This window comes from Apus apus, chromosome 1 (assembly GCF_020740795.1).
Source record: "Apus apus isolate bApuApu2 chromosome 1, bApuApu2.pri.cur, whole genome shotgun sequence".
Lineage (NCBI taxonomy): Eukaryota > Metazoa > Chordata > Aves > Apodiformes > Apodidae > Apus > Apus apus.
In genome coordinates, this window is record NC_067282.1 from 199,805,425 (window position 1) to 199,825,851 (window position 20,427).

General features: G+C 36.4%; 1 protein-coding gene across 2 annotated transcripts in view; it reads left to right on the forward strand.

Annotated features, from left to right (window-relative positions):
* UPF2 (UPF2 regulator of nonsense mediated mRNA decay) overlaps positions 1–20,427 on the forward strand; it is a 66,115-nt gene that overhangs the window by 14,785 nt on the left and 30,903 nt on the right. The window contains exons 6-12 of one of the 2 annotated variants that reach the window (XM_051623347.1): positions 747–896; positions 2,940–3,002; positions 6,140–6,243; positions 6,712–6,797; positions 12,837–12,945; positions 14,256–14,369; positions 15,380–15,496. In XM_051623347.1, the coding sequence (XP_051479307.1) occupies positions 747–896; positions 2,940–3,002; positions 6,140–6,243; positions 6,712–6,797; positions 12,837–12,945; positions 14,256–14,369; positions 15,380–15,496 (743 nt within the window). The remainder of the gene's footprint in view (positions 1–746; positions 897–2,939; positions 3,003–6,139; positions 6,244–6,711; positions 6,798–12,836; positions 12,946–14,255; positions 14,370–15,379; positions 15,497–20,427) is intronic. The other variant, XM_051623356.1, reaches the window with a different exon arrangement.

A 20,427-nucleotide genomic window follows, 5' to 3' on the forward strand; every position in this document is an offset into this window, starting at 1 on the left:
CAAGGAAATAGGATTTGTATTTGACCTTCTACGTAGCATATGATTTCTTCAGTATCTTCTTCCTGTTCTGCTTTTTTTCTTACTGGTCTGTGTGAAAAAAACAACACCTTCTTTATTTTGCTTGTCCATGTTGTTATCAGTTGAGCTATGGAGAATAAGAAATGCAAATATTCAATTAGAATTTGTAGCTTTGAGTTTGGCTCTGAGAATAATGTTTGTGATACCCATTTACTGGGGGCTTGGGGGCTACTGGTTTTGTACCTGAACTTCCCAGTGTGCAAGTTGGTGGGTTGTTGTTTTTGTTGGGTTTTTTTGTTGTACCTTCCACACGGTGGCCTGGTGATCTATTTTAAGCACCTTTGCATTTAGATTCCTACATTTCTGAGTATCATATTGTGTTTGAATATATTTTTTGTCATCCAGTGAAGATGTACCCGGTATAGTTCAGAACAAACCAAAGCAAACCTGTTAGCAATCCTTAACAGACCCCAGTGTAGGTCAATGATTTCAGACATATGGGTAAAGCTGTATGAAAGGTGTCAAACCATGGAGACGTAACAGATCAGACAGTTTGGCCTCAAGAAGTACAAGAAGTATCTACAAGAAGTAAATACTTTTTGCCCCATTTCCCTTCAACAAGACTAAGGCACTAAAGAGACATAGGTTTAGCCATATGAGCCTTCCTGTAGTCCTACCATGATTGTGTGTATTTAATAATTTAATATTTCTACTTTACTTTTAAAAAGATTCAAAAGATGCCAAAGATAATAAGGAAGCACCTGGGAGTGAGGATTTGGAGTTGGAGCTGGAGAACCTGGATATCAATGATGATCCTCTGGAATTAGACTGTGGAGATGAGGCAGAAGATCTTACAAAAAAGCTTCTTGATGAACAAGGTAAAAAAGCTTTAGGAATTCTTTTGTTTCCTGATAGTTTTGGGTTGGTTGGTTTTATTTGAGCTTGTTTTTCTTTTAGTCAGTAAATACATAAAAATTTCAGGGAGAGCTATATATTTATTTATTTATGAAACTTCAATAGCTAGCCACTGTTAAGATTGCGGTAATAATGCCTTTGTAACAGTATGTTCAGATACCAGTGAAAAGTATTATATAGAAGTTTATGTAGTGAAAATTAGTAATTCCTTCATGTTTTTTAAAAATAAAGAACTATGAAGGCAACTGTCTGAGAAGTGACTAGAAAGAATTAGGTAGACTTCAGTAATTATGCATAAAGAATCACAAATGTCACCTGTGAAAATCTAGCTGTGTTTGTTTTATTAGGGGAAACTGCAGCAAAATGTTTCTTAAGGATTTCTCTTATCAATTACAAGTTTGTCTTGCAGTGGTACTAAGTAGGGGGAAAAGCAACATCAGGCATAAAGAGGCAAACTTATAGACAAGCAGATGCGATGTTTTCTCTGAACCCAGTTTGTAGGACACCTCAGTTTTGCTGCTTTGGATCTCCAAGGACCAGTGCAGATGCTTTTATTTCAGAAGCAGGAAACTTGTTCTGTGGCTAGAATGTGTGTGGGGTGGATTGCATCTAGAGTCCACTGGCTGGAGATTCTGTGGCTTAAGTGTGAAAATCCTACCTGATCTAGAGAATTTATAATTTCATCATCCTCTTTCTTGAAACTGCATTGGGCTTTAAAAGCTAAGAAGTTAAAGCCAAAACGTCAAGCCCTAGAGTTCAAAACCAAGTTTAGTCCCTGGCAGAGCCTGTGAATTGGTGTTTAAAGCTGTGTTCATCTAACTGAGCTGATGCAGGCATCTGTGGGTTTGGGTGTGGAGTAGCTTGAACAACTCAATGTGCCAGTCTCTCTCAGTTGACAATGAGGATGGGTTAGGGCATATGGGTCTTTAAATTGGATGGCTCTCCTGTACCTAAAGTTAGCTGAGCAGAAGTTAGTCTTGGGACTGTGTTGGTCTGTGACACCTCACAAATTCAGTGAAATGAGGCAGCTCCACACTCCTTCTGAAAGGAAAACTATCAGGATAATTCTATGTAATGTTTATTTAGTTTTTTCTTTCTTCACTTAGGTTGGAAAAAGCAATACCCTCTTTGGAATAAATTTTCCCTTCCATTTATATTCTCCTCTGAGTAGTCATCAGCTCATTAAGCTGATTAAGATGTTAAGCTTCAATTGCAGGATGTTCACTTTTAGTGAGTTGTTACCCTCTGGTCACATCTCAAATAAAACAGTGAAGAGCTTGATTCCAGCTATCTATAAAGGAGGCACATATAGATACTCTCTTGGAATCAAAAGGAAAAAGAGCAGTTTTTTCTGGGTTAGTCATAACCAGCTAAATAGGCCAGAAATACCTTGTCAATAGACATCTAAAGGCATGTGGGTATTTCCTTCTTTTTTTGTAAAGGATTCTTGACTTGATAGGAGGATGAAGATTATTCTAAATATAAAGACAAAGCCAAATAACATGAGAGTAAGATCCTGTAGAAGTGAGGAAGGAATAGCAGGAAATAAGACCAGAAATAGATCTCATCAGTCACTATAGTTCTACTCTTAGTAGAAGGAATAAGTAAATTAGAGAGGGGAAAACAGGATAAATAGCTTAAACATTCCAGTCAGACAATGGGTACTGCTTATCTTTTCTTACTTCTGCATCTCCTTCTACCATTTCTCTTCAAGTCTTTTCTCCCTATACAAACATGAGGGAGAGAAGGCAATTTTTCAAAGTGTGTGTTTTTAAAGCAGCACTGCCCTGGGGTAGCATCCTCCCCAGCATTGCAGTGCCTGTTTCTGCACTTTTTCCCTAGAGGTTGGAGTCTATAGTCAGCAAATGTAAGATTTAACATGTAAAAGGAAAATTGATACAGTTAGTTGAAGAGGTTTATTTACAAGGAATTCAGCTAATTTATTTTGTTTCTCTATTGTGTTAACTTTGAGTGAATCTTAATTTTCTTATTTTCAATATGCTCAGGGAAGAGAGAGGGAGCAGATAGCACCGGAGCTGAAAATAGTGACGGAAAACATGCTGAAAGAAGTGAGTTTTGAGGTTGTTTTTAAAAGAGAAGATCAAATTCTAAAAAACGAAGCTATGTGAATGGAGACAAAGATGTTAAGTAAGGAATGGCCAAGGTGGAAGCCATCAAGGGTACTGGGAGCAGGAGGAGTCTGATGTTAATATGTATCTAGTGCCAGCTTTTGTAAGGTTGGTAAGCAGCAGAGATGATATGTAGAAGTAAGTATTGAGTCAACCCTATCACTTTTGCTACTTTGTTTAGCTAGCAAAGTTCCTATCAGAAGAGCAGAGATATAAAAAGATCTAAATATATTAATGAAGAAATATTTTTTGGACGTGGATCACTTGTGAAACTAGATTTTGAACACGTTCCTCAGTGAAGCCTTGATTCAACAAGATGTTAAAAATTATGCCTATGGTTAAATGTTGTGCAGAAGGGGATCCAGCAAAAGATTTGCTCATAGTATTGGTTCATACCATCTGAAGTGAGGGCTCCTATGTGATCAAATTCATTACAAAAGCTCATCCTACAGAGGAATATCTACTAGCATTAGTAGTTTCTGCTGTTCCCATTGTTGGGGTCAAACTATACAAAGTAGACTGAAGTTTTCAGGCAGGCTGGAGTTTCCAGGAGAGAGCCCTCTGTAAGGTTATAGTTTTGTAAAAATTAAAAAAAGATGTTGACAATAAGGGAGCCAGGGCTTTCTCAGTAAGTATGTGTTTAGGGAGAGGGGGAAAGGCAAATAACTACTGTTGCTGAAGTAGAAGATTGACACTAGTTGGTGCAGAAGAACATCTTCATTAAGTCCTTAGTGTCTTCTCATACTTTCTCACGTCTGCTCCTTGAAAATTGCACAATTGCATGCATTTTCTGGTTAGATATAAAGACGCTTAAAAAGAAAAAAAAAGTTTTCTGTCAGTCTCTACAGTCGTCTTACTGCATGATTTGATCTGCACCCAGAGAGACTATTGCAGATAGTCTAACTGTAATTGTTATACATTACTACTTGTAGTCAGTTTTTAAAAAAGAGGTAATGCAGTTTTAAAATGTGGTGATGATGAAAGCTTAACTTAAGCGGATCAAAGTGTAAAGCAAGGAATAAACTCATTTTTGCATGAATTGCATACTTACGAGTCATTTGCCTTAGAGAAGGAAGCCTTGACGGTTTAATTTCTTGTCACTATAAAATTCTTAATTTCCTGTCTGAAGTTCCAAACCTGCTTCAGGTACGACAAAAGAGCCTTTCCACTTGAGAGGATCCATATACTGTGATGAGAAAGAAACACAATGGAAGAGTATCTGTAGCCCTTCACTGAAGGAGAGGACCAGTGAAGGAAGAGATATATTTGGGAAGTGTTGAACTTGAATGTGGTAGCAGGGCCTCCCGAAAGGTTGTCTTGAGAAGCAACTGAATTGTTGAAGACTTTATTTAAAAAAAAAATAAAATTATAAGAGCATTGAGTTAGTTTGAATAGAAGACTGGTGAGACAACTAATTGCTGTAAGGAAAAAAGGAAGATTAAAGAACATCAGAAGAAGGCAGGAAGGTGTGGCTGTAAATATATAAATGGCAAAATGTGTTAAAACAAGATTTGCTAGTAGAAATTGGCTGGTTTGGAATTTGTAATTACATGCATCCTTGTGAACTCTGAGCTCACAAAGAGAGAGTCAGGGTTCCATTAAGAATTTAAAACTTCAAGGTCCTCTTTTGTCTGAGCATCTGAAACATCTTTGTTTTCTTATTTTTTTTCTCCTTTCTTAATGAACTCTTCTCTCCTATTCTTCCAACTTCCAGTTGCCTGTGCAAGAGAGGAGGCAATTAATCTGTTTTAATTTATAGCTTCTTCAAGATGGGGCAACTGGCAGTGTGGCTTGGAACAATTCTTAAGTGTTTCTCTACCTGAGCTCAACCCCTGCCCCCAGCTACCTCAAAAAAAAAAAGCACCCTAGAATGTAGCATCTTTGTGTTTGTCTTGAAAAAGGAACTTTGGTGTTTTATGCTAATTTACCTTACTTTGTAGCCTGTAAACACAAAATGACCTTGCTGAGTCTTGGGTATTTTGCAGTTAATTTGGGTGCAATTTCACCACCACCATATTCACCTTTTTGAAGTCTGTTCTGCTTTCAAATAGTTCCTGGGTATTCTTATTACTGCTCAACATCCTCAAGCTGAAAGGAAAACACATATCATCCTGTTCCTTTTTCAGGAAGCAGCATCCCTTTGTGCTGCTTTGGCCAAGGAAGGGTTCTTTCCAAGCATCTGTGTTAGAACTCAAATGTTTTGGTTCACATTGTGCTGCAGAGCAAACTAGACTCTTTTCTAGGACTTGGTAAGATTTGGAAAATTTTTTAATCCTATCACATTTTGCAATTTAAAGGAAACCCTAGGGGAATTGGTCTGGTGAGATTTTCATAACTGATGTCAGAAAAATCTGAATTTCAGTGGTAGTTGTCCTGCAGTCTTTTACTTGAATAATGTTACTGACTCAATTAGTAGCAACAGGTCATTTTCACTGCTTCCTATGTTGCAAGTGACACAGAAGCATTTAACTGAGAGAGGAGTTGTTGCCTGCCTCACCATTGCTATGTGAACAACCTGTGATCCTTGACACTTCATGGTTCCCTACGCTGGTTTCTGTACAGTTGAAGGACTTAATTCGGCCTCTAGCTTTTACAGCCTCAAATGAAAGTTGTCAAGAACATACTGTATGAACACATGGCCTTAATGGACATTTTTTATTAAGAAGTCTGTTTCTCCAGTAGGGCAAACATATATTAAAAAGCAGAATCCACAATTGCATTAAGGTGCTTTGGTTTCTTTTTCTGGGCATTTCCCCCCATGTTCGGGCCTTCTTATGGTCTTCCTTTTATCACCTAAGGACCTAATAGAGTTTTTTAGGAACGTGTATTTGTTGTTGCTCCTAACAGAGTAAATTAAGAGGTAGGGAACTTCATAGCAAGGAAGATAAGTTTTAAATGTGGTACTTTTTATTTGTTGGCACAGACAATAAATGAATTTGTGTATCTCCTGTTTTAATCTGTAGTTGAATATTTAACAACTGAACATCACAAATGCACTGTGTTTGGGGAATGTGATATTAAGTAATTATTATTCATGGCTTAAATATGTCTACTGCTTGTTTATTTCACTCTGTTAGAACAAGAGGATGAAGAAGCCAGTACTGGATCTCATTTAAAACTTATAGTAGATGCTTTTCTTCAGCAGCTTCCGAATTGTGTCAACAGAGACCTCATAGACAAGGTATAGTAACGTTTTTAATTGTTTGCACTCTTAAAAGCTAGATCAGATTGATCATAAATAAAGATTTGAAGCTTTGGAGTCTAGCAGTAGCTGATTTCATTTTTAACCTCTAGGAAATACCATGTGATACTGGTTTCAACTGCCTCTTCTTCTGTGTTTGTTTTAGAAGTAGACTTGGCTTTTTCCTTTTTTCTTCTCTGTGACAGATTACTCCCTGTCTGCCTAAAGCTGCTTCTTCCTTGTATTGATCCAAAGAATCCATTCGTATTCCTTTAACTGGACGTGTTTCCTAACCATGTCAGATCTAGACTAAAGTGAAGATTTTTCTTCAAGTTTGTTTTTAAAGCAGCTGCATGTCAGAGCAGGACGAGCTCTGTAAAAAATGCCTTGGAAAAGCATGCTACATTGCTTTAAACAAAAAAGCCCCACTGCATTAAAGGTGAAAAATACATTGACTTCTTTTTACAGGCAGCAATGGATTTTTGCATGAATATGAATACAAAAGCCAACAGAAGAAAACTAGTACGAGCACTTTTCATTGTCCCTAGACAAAGGTAAGAAAAACCTCGATCCACCCTTTTGATTATTTACCATATGTATATATATTTTAAATGCCTAAATCACTGATGACCAGTATGTATTTCAAGTTGCATTTGTGTAGTCCTGATGTGCACTTCTGCAGTGATTTATGCTAGAGCACCAAATAAATATTTAGAATTAATGATCAAGCAGTTCACCACAATGTTTTGCTATAGCAGTATAAAGCTTTTTAATAATTACTTTCTCTTTTCTGGTGCTTGTGTAGATAGATGATCTTTTAGTGTTTTGTTTTTTTGGTGTTCTGTTTTTTTTGTGGTGGTTTTCTTTTTTTTAACCTTGAGAAAAATGCAAAACTACCTTCTGTCAAAAAAAGGAGGAAATATTTAATTCAGGAAAACTTGCATTTTTTTATATAAGAACCTCTCAATAGCGAAAGCACAATATAGCTTAGAAAGAGCATTTCTTGTCATATATTAATAATGGCATAGCATGTTGGCCATTATAGCTTTATCTTTTGGAAAAGAGCCTGTTCTAGGCCAGCCAGCTTGGGTAGGAGTTTGAGCCTGGCCTATTCCATCTGTATAGAGTATTTTCGTATTTCTCCTTGTCTGTGTCTGTGTAAGAGAGGTCCCTGTGCTTACAGAACGAGCCTTGCTTACAGAAATTATTGCAAATATTGAGATTAAAATTGTTAAATTAATTGGAAGTATTACGTGTTACCCTGCTCTTTGTTAAACTGGTACCTTAAATAGTGTAGTTGAGAAGGAGCACTTACTATTGCTCCACCTTGCCCTGTTTCTCAGAGGTTGCTTTGATGCTGCTTTTAGTTTAAAGTGTTTTGTCATCCTCTTGGATTTTCTGCTGGAGTTCACACCAGTTTGATTCCATTCCCTTTTAACACTGGGTTAAACATGATTTGTTGAGTGTCCATTTTGTGTCAAGACTTGCTTAGACTACTGCTTTGAATAAACAGTTTGGTGTTTTGTTTGCCTAACTTTTAATTGCTTCTTACACTGTGTCTTCAACCTTTATTCTAGCCTATTTCTACATGCCATCTGTAATAAGCACCTGCTGTGCCATAGCCCTACGCTCTTAGCTGTATATAAACCAGTGGTTTATATGCATAGAAACTGTATGTATCAGCCTAGCTTTACCTTGTTATTAGTTTTGCAATTAGAAGTACACATTGTCTAAAAGTTTCTTGGACACCTCAATCCTTGAAGACTTTGCTGCCTGTGTCAGTAAGTCATTTTTCAGGTACAGATGCTTTAATATCTTCTATGTTAGACATAACAAAGTGCTCTTCAGCCCAAATTTATGCTGTAGAGGAAATAACAGTTCTGTTTATCAGCCCACTGGTAATCATGAAATGTATCAAAACACAGTTTGAGAAGAACTTTTTCACACAGCCTAGAACATCTGCAGCAGTGTAAATCAGCAGGATGGCTTAGAATTTTGTCGTCAGCTCTACCAAAACAGAGAATTTTCCATGCTTTTTTTCAAAATGGAAGGATGTTGACTGAACTTTTTCTGAACCAGAAACAGTTGCAAAGAAAAGACCAGCTGAATTGCCCATAGATGCAGATTATTTTAAAGGGCAGTCTGTCCTAATGTTTAAGTTAGGTTTATTACTGTTGTTATTACAGGAGCAGTTCTGCTTTCTGGTTGAAATCAACATATGTAATCGTTATGGAGAAGCTCTGGCTCATAGGTCTAGTGGTTGCTATAAAGTACTATAAATTCATTTACAAATGATGTAACACACTGCTTCAGAGCTTTATATACTATGCATTAACAATTTTTTTGCTTCATATGTCTCTTCACTGAGAGATAATTATGTTGTTACCTTCTGTTATGGGTGTTGCATAGTGATAGGACAAGAGGGAACGGTTTTGAGCTGAAAGAGAGTAGATTTATAAGAGATATGGGGAAGAAATCCTTTAGCGTGAGGGTGGTGAGACAGTGGCACAAGTTGCACAGAGAGGTTGTGGCTGCCTCCTCCCTTGGAGGTGCTTAAGGCCAGGTTGGACACAGAGCTTTGTGCAGCCTGGTCTAGTGGAAGGTGTCCCTTTGTGTGGCAGAGGGGCTGGAACTGAGTGATCTTTAAGGTCCCTTCCAACCCAAATCACTTGGTTTTACTAGTTTTTGCTTCTGGATACTACTTGAGAAGAAAGCTTGTTGTGGTTATGTTCTTAAGGAGGTGTTTTGTGGGTTTTTTTGTGGTTTTTTTTTTGGCTATTTTTGTAGTTTTGTTGTTTGGTTGCTTTTGGTTTTGTTTTGTTTTGTTGTGTGTGTGAAAGGTTCAGAGGAACATGTCCTTACAAGGATGTAGATAACAGTGTATTTTCCAAAACTGTTTAGTGGCAAACATATCAGACAATGTTGTCCAAGTCTAGCTATTCTGTTGGCAGCCATAATAAGTTATTTCAATAACAGAGTAAGTTCTGTTTCTTCTCTTGAGAGATCAGTTTTAGGAAATGTGCAAGCACAACAATTTTACCAAGAAAGTACAAAACTGGTTTCATGTTTGAGGAGTTTGCAAAGTCAAAGTTGTTATGCAGTGTTGCTGGAGAGCTTTCTTGTTCTCACTATGGTTGAATAGATTGGGACAAACGCAGGATTTTTCAAGACAGAAAACTTAATTTGACAAAAAAGGAGAGTGTCTCCTCCACTAACTGTGGATTAGTGTTAAAACACAGCATCACTACTCTGCTCTGTTGAATACTTATGAATGGATGACATTTACATTTTTGGCTGCCATTTGAACCTCCAACCCAACAGAACAGAAAGCCTTTTTAAAAGATTTTTCAATGCTAACATACAAGCAGCTTTCAGATTTGCACTGAAGGATTGATTTCAAGCTATTAGCCTTTTAATTCAGGACTGTATAGTTTGTGCTGAAGTGAGAGCACAGTGATTTAACCCGTACCGTAATTCTTTGCTATCTAACTGAATAACCTTCCTGTGTAGAGACACATCATTATTTATGTTAATTTCATACTGCAGTTTTGTTGGTTTTTTTTGTTTTGTTTTTTTTTTCCAAATTCAATATGAGAAGTTAAAAATCTCATTAGGCCTAAGATTCTAAACAAATGCTAGACAGTAAATAGGAGCTGATGTGGCTTCTGATGCTTTTGCCATTCCCATCTGTAGTGATCTGTTAAGTTTTAAGTTTACTAAGCAAGAGATGTGTTCATCATATGGAAATTTTCAGCATAGTGGTTGGCTGTTGAGTGTGAAATTGTTGTGAACATTTCAACTTAAAAGTTGGTAAACCTCCTGTATATCTACCATCATTCAGCTCTTTATCTTGAGAGTCCTAAGGCCCTTTTTGTTCAATTGAACTTGACTTACCAGTTTATCAGTGGCCTGTCTCATTTGAGGATAAAGTTGAGGGATGTGTTTGAGATAAGGAGTTTAAGCCATGGCTAAGAAATAAAAGCAAAAATGCTTATCTATTAGCATGACAAGTCCTCAGCATCCTTCTCTTCCCACAGAGCAGTGTGGGTGGCAGTTTGTACCTCTTCAGACCCTGTGAATACACTGTACTATCTGGATTATGATGATGCTTGTGAGGCAGGAGTTCTTTCTCTGTTGCTTCGTTTTCTAAGCTGTCTTTCTAGTAGAATCCCATGCAATTAATAAGTGTACAAAATGCCTCCTTCATTCTTTCTGGGTGTAAAATCTTGGATGCACCTATTCTAAAGAGATTAGAATGAGAATTTAATTGAGCAAAGTCTTTATCTTTTGTTTTTCTATAAACTAACATTTGAAATTCTACAAAAAGAGATACACTCTTAGATATTTCGTTGGAGTGCAGTCCATGTGATCCAGAGTTGATTAGGTGTCAATCCAAGGTATGTGGTCAAAATTACAATGGTCAGAAGTAGTGGGTTTTTTACTAGGGTAGTTTATATTCAGAGTGCTTAACGTAGGCTTCAGAGAGTAACTGACTCATCCCTGATGCTAGATCTTGCTTCATAATGTAGAAGAGCAGGAAGAGAAGGCAATACTGTAGGGTTTGTGAGGTTTCTTAGTTTATTTCTACCCCCTTCTCAAGACAAATGCTTGTGGAGAAAACAACGTAGTTGGATTACCCTGAACAGCAGTACCAGTAGATGGTGCCACTGACATTGCAATCTCTCTGCTTCTCGACGTGCTTGTCTCCACTGTGCCAGAGGGAATGGATTCAATCCCTGATTGGCAGTTTCACAGTAATTGACTCAAGGCTTTTCCTTATTATATTTCACCGATTTAGAAATGCCCAGTCTTAGCATTCTTCCCTATGAAGAAACCTTTTGTGTTCTGTGAGGGAATAACAACAATGTGCTCTAAGACTTTAATTTTCCCCCAGGTATGTTCAGTTTACAGAGATGAATTTATTACCGCTCAGCAGGCAGGTACTTTTTCAGACCAGAATAAAACTTTATGCTATTTGTCTTAAAAGAGATGCCATACAGAAAACCCCTCAATTAAAACACACCCCTTCAGTTCACACAAAATCCTTTTTTTGTTTTTGCATGTGTGTGTGCAGTAAGGAGACTTTCACTTCTGAGAGTTAATGGCTAAAGGCTTAAAAACATTGTAGTAATTTACTGTGTGTAGTCATCCTTGACTTTGTGTTCCAACAAGCTTGAAAAATGTAAATACTGCTTCAGTTATTGATTAACAAGAGAGAATAAAACCTGTTAAATAGGTAACCAGGATACCTGCAATGTTTCACCAGGAGTCTTATGTATTATTAGGAGGCTGTTGAGCTATTCCTTTTTCAGGTAGTATATTCTGATGCTTCTAGTCGACAATTAAACACATTATTATCTCTGTGATGGGATATTAAAGATCTTGGAAATGTGCTCTAGTGACATAGCAGTAGAAAGGAGAGAGGAGGCTGTCATGTATGCTTCGTGGTTTGTCTTGGTGCTTTTCCACTTTTCCTTTGGGCCAGGGCAAGCTCTGTGTATTGACTGTGCTTCTAGATTTTTTCAGCATCATCTTTTTTTCCTTTTTTCTTTTTTTCTTTCCCCTTTTCCCTAGCAGTAGGGAAAACCTTAATCCTACACAAAGATCCATTTTTGCCTTACAGGCAGTTTCTCAGTTGAAGCATGCAAATGTAAGAAGTTTATCTAAAGCAGTAGTCTTGTCCTGCAGTTCATTTGTTTACAGCATTAATTTACATTTTGAGAATAAAACAAAAATACTTCTGCTTGTGAAATGACACTGTGAGGCCTCAGAGTGCAGTTGGCTTCTCTGCATTTAAAAGTGAAACATGCACATTTATGCAAAGCACCTTTGTTATATTCTGTGTCCTGTTACATGATGCCACAAACCAGGTTTAATAGCATATATCCAGTTTTTAGTCAACCAAATAGAGTCTCTGATGGAGAGAAACAAGTATAAACTAAGGAAAACACATTAGCCTCCACAATTCCCTATGGGAAACATGGAACACTATGAAATGGCTATGAGAGCATGTAATCAAGGAAAGAGAAAATAAAGGAAAATTCTATAGAAAACTTCTAAATACTACCATTTGTGGGAGTACTAGCTGAGTTTCAGGGAAAGGAGTTACCACATCACATCTGCTGAGCTTTGTTTTATGTAATAAAATGCTTGCATTCATTTAGAAGTTTATTGCCTTAAAAATAAATATGATTTTATCTTCCTGGTTATGTCTCCTGCTACTCTTAAAAAAAAATAAATGTCATAACAAATGGAGTTTTCTGTAAGAATTTTTGATTTTGTATCTGGTAATTTCTTAAAGGTTGAATGTTGTATTTAAGGTGATGTTTGTCATTTCATCTAAGGCAGTAATTTTGAAAGGAAATTAGCAGTGGAGGATTCTAATAGGATGTGGTAGTATTCCTTTTTGTGGTGTTCGTTTTAAATGATATGTCAGTCTGAAGTGTGAGCCTGTAAGATTGCATGTACAATAGTTCTGTCAGTATATACACAGGAATTCTTTTCACAAGCAAAATGGTACCCATATGTGGAGGCATGAATGCAGTTTTGTCTATACCTTAAGTTGTCTATTTTATCATCTCCTTTGTTTGCAGGTTGGATTTGCTACCTTTTTATGCAAGGCTGGTTGCCACGTTGCATCCTTGTATGTCTGATGTAGCAGAAGATCTTTGTTCCATGCTGAAAGGGGATTTCAGATTCCATGTATGTTTTTATTTAGGGTTTTTTACATTGCAGTTAACTTATATGATAATAGTCATCTTTTGGGGAAAAAAATAACATTTGATATTATGCCAATGATAATTCTCAAATTCAGTGACTCAGTTTAGAATATTTGTTATCTGAGCAGATTTGTTGTATGTTACTAGATCTGTAAGTTCAAACTTTTTTGCAAATATATATACAAATGTATATGATAAGTCATGTTGTTTGTAGTCTCGTCCTTAATTTCCAGTGTCACAGTGATTAAAATGAACTATGTAACAGTTACAACAAAAGTGACAAATTAGAAACTATACTTCAACTGTGTTAGGAGTTTCTTGTTAATTAATAACTTGCATTTAAAATGAGAACAGACCTATTCTAATAACAGAACCCCACTACAAGGTTACTGTTGTAAATGTTGTGGTTGCTGCTGATCATGTAGTGCTTAATTCTGGACAAATTTTTTACCATTTTAATCAACAATTTCTGTGCCTCATGATTTTTCAGTGTTGTTTCTTTCACTTTGTTCTAAGTTTTGTTACAGAATTGGTTATGGTGCACAGTGATGACTCCACTGTTTTCTGAATTTTATGATACAGGTTTCAAAAAAATTTTTTTAAAATATTGACACTAAAAATGTGTATGAATTACTCAGTCTTCCTTGAGTCTTAACTCTCTGAAGTTAATTGCTATGCAGAAATGCAATTTTCATAGAATCTTAGGGGTTGGAAGGGACCTCTGAAGATCATTTTATATTTTGCTGAACATGAGTATGTTTAGAAAATGAGGTAAATTTATGTTTTGTCAATAAAATAACACTGGATGTCAGTGATTTTTAAAAGAAAAAAGAAGAAAAGAGAAATCTGATTTCATAAAACCTGACTTGAAAAAGCTGTCAATATTTAATATTTCCTTAGGGACTGTGCCAGTCCTATTCATATAGAGACTATTTCTTGATTCTAAAAATAGAGACTCTAGAATTCTTAACCACTACGGGGGTGGCCAGGTTATAACTGTAGGTTTGTTAGAGGACTCAGATGGTTTGTTGGTTTGTGGGTTTTTTTATTGTTGTTGTTTTGTTGTTATGTTTTTGGGAAGTGAGGGGCGGAGAAATTCAAAAGCTTCTGAAGAAACAAGGTTGTAGGGAGATTTGTGCAAGACCTGGGGACAGGTAATACAGAGCATAAGAAACCAAACCAATATAACACACTTCTGAATTCCCAAGCTTATTAAGCACTTTTAGGTGAAAGTACTTCATAGGAGATAGGTATTTTTGAAAGCTTAAAAACAAAGACTTTTCGCTTTCTTAGGTAAGAAAAAAGGACCAGATCAACATTGAAACAAAAAATAAAACAGTGAGATTTATTGGTGAGCTTACCAAGTTTAAGATGTTCTCCAAAAATGACACTCTCCACTGTTTAAAGGTTAGTGTTGTGATAGTCCTGCACTTCTGTGTATGCTACTAATGTCTCCTCATCCTGTTCCCCTTTATATGCCTATTGCTACTGTGATCTATGAATTCACTACATACGATGTTTTGAACCCTGGTGTCTTTCTGCCATGTATGATGAAGCTTTTACAGCCATTCTAGAAGCTAAAATGTTTTAATTTTGTGATAACAGGAATTAAAATAGTCTTCCACCTTTGGACATAACCAAATTGCTCATTGTTTTCTTTGGAAAGCAGTGGTAGACATTTTTACTTATTCATCTGCTGTATATTGTGAAACTGGAAGTGAGCTTTATCTTTCATTATGTTGATTGAAAAGTAATATTTTTACAGAGAAAGTAACAGCAAGAGGGGAGGGGTTGTTTGGGCAGAAAGCTTTTCAGTGATGCAAGGAGAGGCTTACATACCACCTTAGGTGCTTTTTGTTTGTTGAGGAACAAGTCCTTGGAAGCCATGGATCCTTAGGTATATCATCTTAATTTCCATGCTGATAATAATTCAAATTCATCTTTGATATTGAGTCCCAAACTAAAAACGGGTTTAAAATAAATGTACCTTTTATAAAAAGTGGTTGAAAACTCATATGGATTAAGATGATTTCCTCTAGGAATAGTTACTGTTCATTGATTGATAGCTATCAAAGCTGAATTCTTACAAAAATTATACTTACTCATAGTTTTTCATCCCTCATCTATAATATATTGTAAAATGCAAATATTTATTACTTTTTAGTTATTACTTAAACTAGGTTTAAGTCAAGCAGGTTTCTGGAACCTAAATTTGGGACCTAAACTGTTCTTGTAATACTTTTTAATGATATTCATATTTTTAATTTTGTTCATGTCCGATCAGTGAAATCAATTTGCTTTTTCTTCTTAAATAATACGGAACACCACAGTGGTGTAAAGTCTGGTAGATAAAACTTGTTTCCTGCAGTTTATAAAGATGTTTTAACATGCTGTGTTTTTATATCAATATATACCAGATGCTTCTGTCAGACTTTTCTCATCACCATATTGAAATGGCGTGTACTCTGCTGGAAACCTGTGGAAGATTCCTCTTCAGATCACCAGAATCTCACCTAAGAACCAGCGTTCTTTTGGTAAGAGAAGACTCTTTGGGAGGGCATCATGCACTTAATTAAACCATGTATTTATTTATTTTCCTGGCTTTTGTGATGTGGTCTGATCATAACTATGTTTGTGATTAATATCTTAATTGTCAGTTATCTGAGTGCTCATGCAGGATAAAGTTCTTCATTGTTTAATAAAAACAGAAACAAGTGTGGGAGGAGAATGACTCAGTTTTCCTGAAATTTTGCCTCCTCACTGTGGTTGGGATGGATTGGTTGGTGTTCATGTGTTCAAGTCCTTGGCTGCTTTGGTGCAGAATTTGTGGTCCTATAGACTTGTGTCATCTACTTATTTATAGCCTGTTGGAGTTGTCTCAGGTGTAAGTAAAAAAATAATTTCTGAAGCAAAAAGCTATTGCTTTTAAACTATAAATAATTCAGAGACAGGGCAAAAACACAGGATGAGGTTGAAAGCCTGTAGTAGGTGTACTTGAACACACCCAAGCTACCCTTTGAGGAGAAAAATGGTAGTGAATGGAACCAGAGATGGCAAGATATTTCAACTGCAGGTGAAGTCAGTTGTGAAAGAGGTGATTTCTGTGCCCTATGTAATGATCTGGAGTTCTAAGTTTGAGAAAAAGCTTAGAGAGACGCTAGAGGAAGGGGTTTTAGAAATAGAGATTAATAGTTAAGGTAAGGGTAGAAGTAGATTGGTAATTAAGGTAAGAGTAGAGTGATATCCGTAAGTTTAGATAAGTACTGGCAAAGATTTAAAAATAAAAAGGACTAGCTTTGGGCCTTTTTTAGTGTTTGAATTTGAGCCCTGAATAATATGTCTGCTGGCTTGAAAGACAATCCTAAAACCTTGTGGCCACTGCAAGAGGCTGGGTCAAAGATGGTTGAAGTGCTTCAAAGGTACATACTAGCAATTAGGAAGTTTCATCAAATTAGAAGCAGCTTAAACAGATACAGACCAAATAATGGACCCTGTTGTTGAATTAGAAGTCTGACTAGATGTTTTAATGTTCCCTTCAAATCCATGTCCTGCAGGAAGAATATAGATGTGTCTCTGCAGTAAAGAAAGTGGACATGGTTTGCCCTTCTGAAAGGGAACAGTCTGTGTGTTTAGAATCTTTTTCTAGAGACACAGGTCTTAAGCTGTGAAATATACCTGTCTCTTCTGTATTTATCTTCCTTAACAAAGCACAGGCCTGCACTTGACGGGTCTTTCTCTTGAATTTTTAGCCTCCCTTCTCATTCTGTAGAGTTAATGGAGGAGCAGTTGTTACATGCTTGGATGTATTGTCCAATTTCTTTTCCAAAAAATGCTGGTTCTTTCTCAACCTCTTTGAATGTCACAGCATTTGTTGCGGTCCAGTAGCCACAAGAGGAAGAATTACTGCGAGCTCTTGCCTCATGCTTTTTGTTGCAGAGTGCATTGTATCTTGAAAGCTTTGACTCTCTAAAGGTTCTCCAGCTGATGTAGTTTATTTTTAAATATATTTATTTCCATAAGCAAGAATTTTTTTCCTTAAAGGGCTGATCCATTATCTTGAAAAGACTCTTTACTCTTTGCTACCTTTTTTTTTTTTTTTTTTAATAAAAGATTTACAAGTCAGGAAAACTTTAATACCTTTACCAGACTGACTAGTTCTAGTCTTATGCACTACAGAAATGCTGTTTTTCGGGTGTGCTTCTGAAACCTGGTGGATGAATGCTAAATGTGACTTAAGTGTGAAGTCTAAGACAAACCACAAACACTGCTTCAATAACTGAGGCCTGAAGCCTCACAAGGTTTCAGACAGTGTTTTCGTATGCATTGAGGCACTGGAAGAAGACAGAGATGGCAAATAATGTGCAATATCTACTGATTAAGATGTAAAATAGACTAAATAGATTTATAATCTACAACCCTCTCAATAAATACACCTTCTAATCTTGCCATATATAGAGATTTCTTTTGACTTAAACAGCGTTGTACAAATTGGATTGAAGGCTTATGGAACCAGTTGGTGGAAACTGTAGAAGATATTATTCCCAAAGCAAACTGATTAGGCTCTTGTGGAAAAAACATAAGTAAATTCAAAGCTGATCTTACCAGTGACTCTTATCGGTAGAATTAAGGCCTGTTGATCTTTCAAATAATTATTGGTCTTAAGGTTTACTGCTGATGGTAGATGATGTAGTAAGATGCCAAACAGGCTGCATGTCTCTAAAGACAAAATTACTTTGTCCTGATGTGCGAGAAAGTCATAATTAAGAATGGATTTTTAGTAATTAATTTTCCCTTAATTACTTGTAAAGTGTTCTTTAAGAGCACCACAAACTTAGTGGCACTATGGGCTTATTCTAGAGAAACATTTAATGATCATGTTCTGGTTTTGTGGAACTACTGGCTTGTTTTGCAAATTATTTAAAGATTCTCAGGGCAATACTTATTTTTGTTAATCATTCTTCTTGATAAGTGCTTGAAATGCATTGTCCTTTATGTAATTAAAAATATTAATTTAAACTAACTTGGCTTTAGGCTTGATCTTTTGATAAATGGATTATTTCAACTGGTGCTTTGGAAGGAAGATCAGCATTATCTTGATCTATGTTTCTGTAATTAAATTATGTTAAAATGTCAAGATCTTGTGTTATGCTGTTGTGGTCTTGTTAAAAGAATATTTAGAGTTTTGGTATTAAAAACTTTCTGATGCATTTTTAATCCTTTTGACTTGGACAATTGTGTCACATTGTCTTTTTAAGCTTTAAGGCAAGATCACTTGTATTTATAAACAAAGAATTTAAGCTACACAGTGGCTCATTTCTTGGGCTGATGGCTTGTATAGATGGAGTTGAAACTGTGGGAGAACATTGTACAGAGAGAGATTGTGACAAAGTCATTACTTGTTGTTAGAATGAGACTGTTTATTCGCTATAACCATAGTGTGCTTCCAAGAAATTTAAAATTTTGATTCAGAACTGTTGAAATGAGTAGGATAGAACAGTGTAGGTACTAAAGGAAAGGAGGAGATGAGCAGTTTCAGTGTCTTACTGCGATCTGATAATTTATTATCAGTCCTGCTGAAGTGCTTTTCTGAATTGGGCTTTTTCTGTCAGACAGGTTTTACATGGTGATTCTATTCTCATTTTTGAGCTGCTTTTTCTTTCTCACAATGCAAATTGATATTACTTGTTTGTTTTCAGGCATGAGCAAGACTGTTAAACGGTGAAGCACCTCCTAATTCTCACTAGATTTTCTTTTGAAGTGTGTGTGCAGTATGCACTGCAATCAGACATATTCATAGAATCATAGAACTATTCAGGTTGGAAAAGACCCTTGGGATCACCAAGTCCAACCATCATCCCTACTTTACAAAGTTCTCCCCTAAACCATATCCACCAACACCACATCCAAACGACCCTTAAACACATCCAGGGATGGTGACTCAACCACCTCCCTGGGCAGCCTCTTCCAGTGTCTGACCACTCTTTCTGTGAATTTTTTTCCTAATGTCCAGTCTAAACCTGCCCTGTTGCAGCTTGAATCCATTACCTCTTGTTCTGTCACTAATTACCTGTGAAAAGAGACCAGCTCCAACCTCTCTACAATGTACTTTCAGGTAGTTGTAGAGACTGATGAGGTCTCCCCTCAGCCTCCTCTTTCTCAAACTAAACATTCCCAGCTCGTTCAAGGGTTCTTCATAAGATGGATTCTCTGGGCCCTTCACCAGCTTCGTTGCCCTCCTCTGTCCTCACTCCAGCACCTTGGTATCTCTCTTGAATTGAGGTGCCCAAAAATGGACCCAGTACTCCAGGTGTGGCCTCACCAGTGCTGAGTACAGGGGGACAATCACCTCTTGGTGAGTTTTGTTACTCGCCAAGGGAAAAATGAAGCACTTTTACTGTTTTACTTTGGATGTTTTAATCTTGTTTGTCATCTGTCTCTTTTTATCAGAGGAAAAACTGAAACCTAATCTTCAAATGTAATGCTTTTAACTTTGTAGTTCTTAATTTTAGCATAGGAAAATGAAGACTCAAGTAGTTCATTAGCTTAATATACTTAATACTGCAAGTTTTGCTTTTTTCCTCTGAAATGTGTCAAGGTTTTTGTTATTGCAGGCAGTGTATTTTTATGGTATCTCTTTGCTGCCTGTCCATCTGACTTGATGTCTGAAATGAAAAAAGGATTGAAACACTTGACAGTTGCGTAAAATGGTGATGCCTTTTAATAGAGATTTAAGACCAATACCATCCACCTAAATAGTTAGAATTTATAGTTGAGATTACTCAAATTATGAATTACAATGCTTTTGAGACTTGGAGCAGCACATGTCTCTTCTGTGAAGAAACGTTTTAATCACAACCTGTTGTTTACAGTATAATATAAATTTTTTTTCACAACACAGGAAAATACACAAATGATGTAGTTTAAGGTTTTTTAAATTTTATTTTCAAGTCTTTCTGCCTTTTTCTCTGTTATGCTTCACTTTGCCCCTCTTCATCTTTCAGTTTGTAGTAAAACATGGTAAATGTCATAAGGCAGCAGAGATGTTTTCTCTTGATGCATTTAGAAAAAGTGAAGAATTTACTAAGCAATTCTAATATGTATGACACTTTAAGGTTTTGGAACTTTATCCTGTAAGTGGCATTTCCCCACCTAAAATGGTTTATGTACTCAATTGTTAAAGTGCTGTGCATCTCTTAAGCACTTGCAGGTAAAATTGCTGCTACTTGAGAGAAATTTCACGTTTGTAAAGAAACAGCCTTAGTTAGGGACTCAAAGCAGAGGCCATTTGTGTCATGGAAAAGGTTAAAAAGGAAAAGCCTTAGGGTTTTTTCTCAGATTGAGACCTTCCTGGCAGTAGAGGCACACAATCTGTGAGGAAAATTTGGTTGTTTGTTGCATTACTATGTTACATAAAACTACTCTATATTAGATAAAGCTCTCATTGAATTAGTAGCTGAAACTCAGG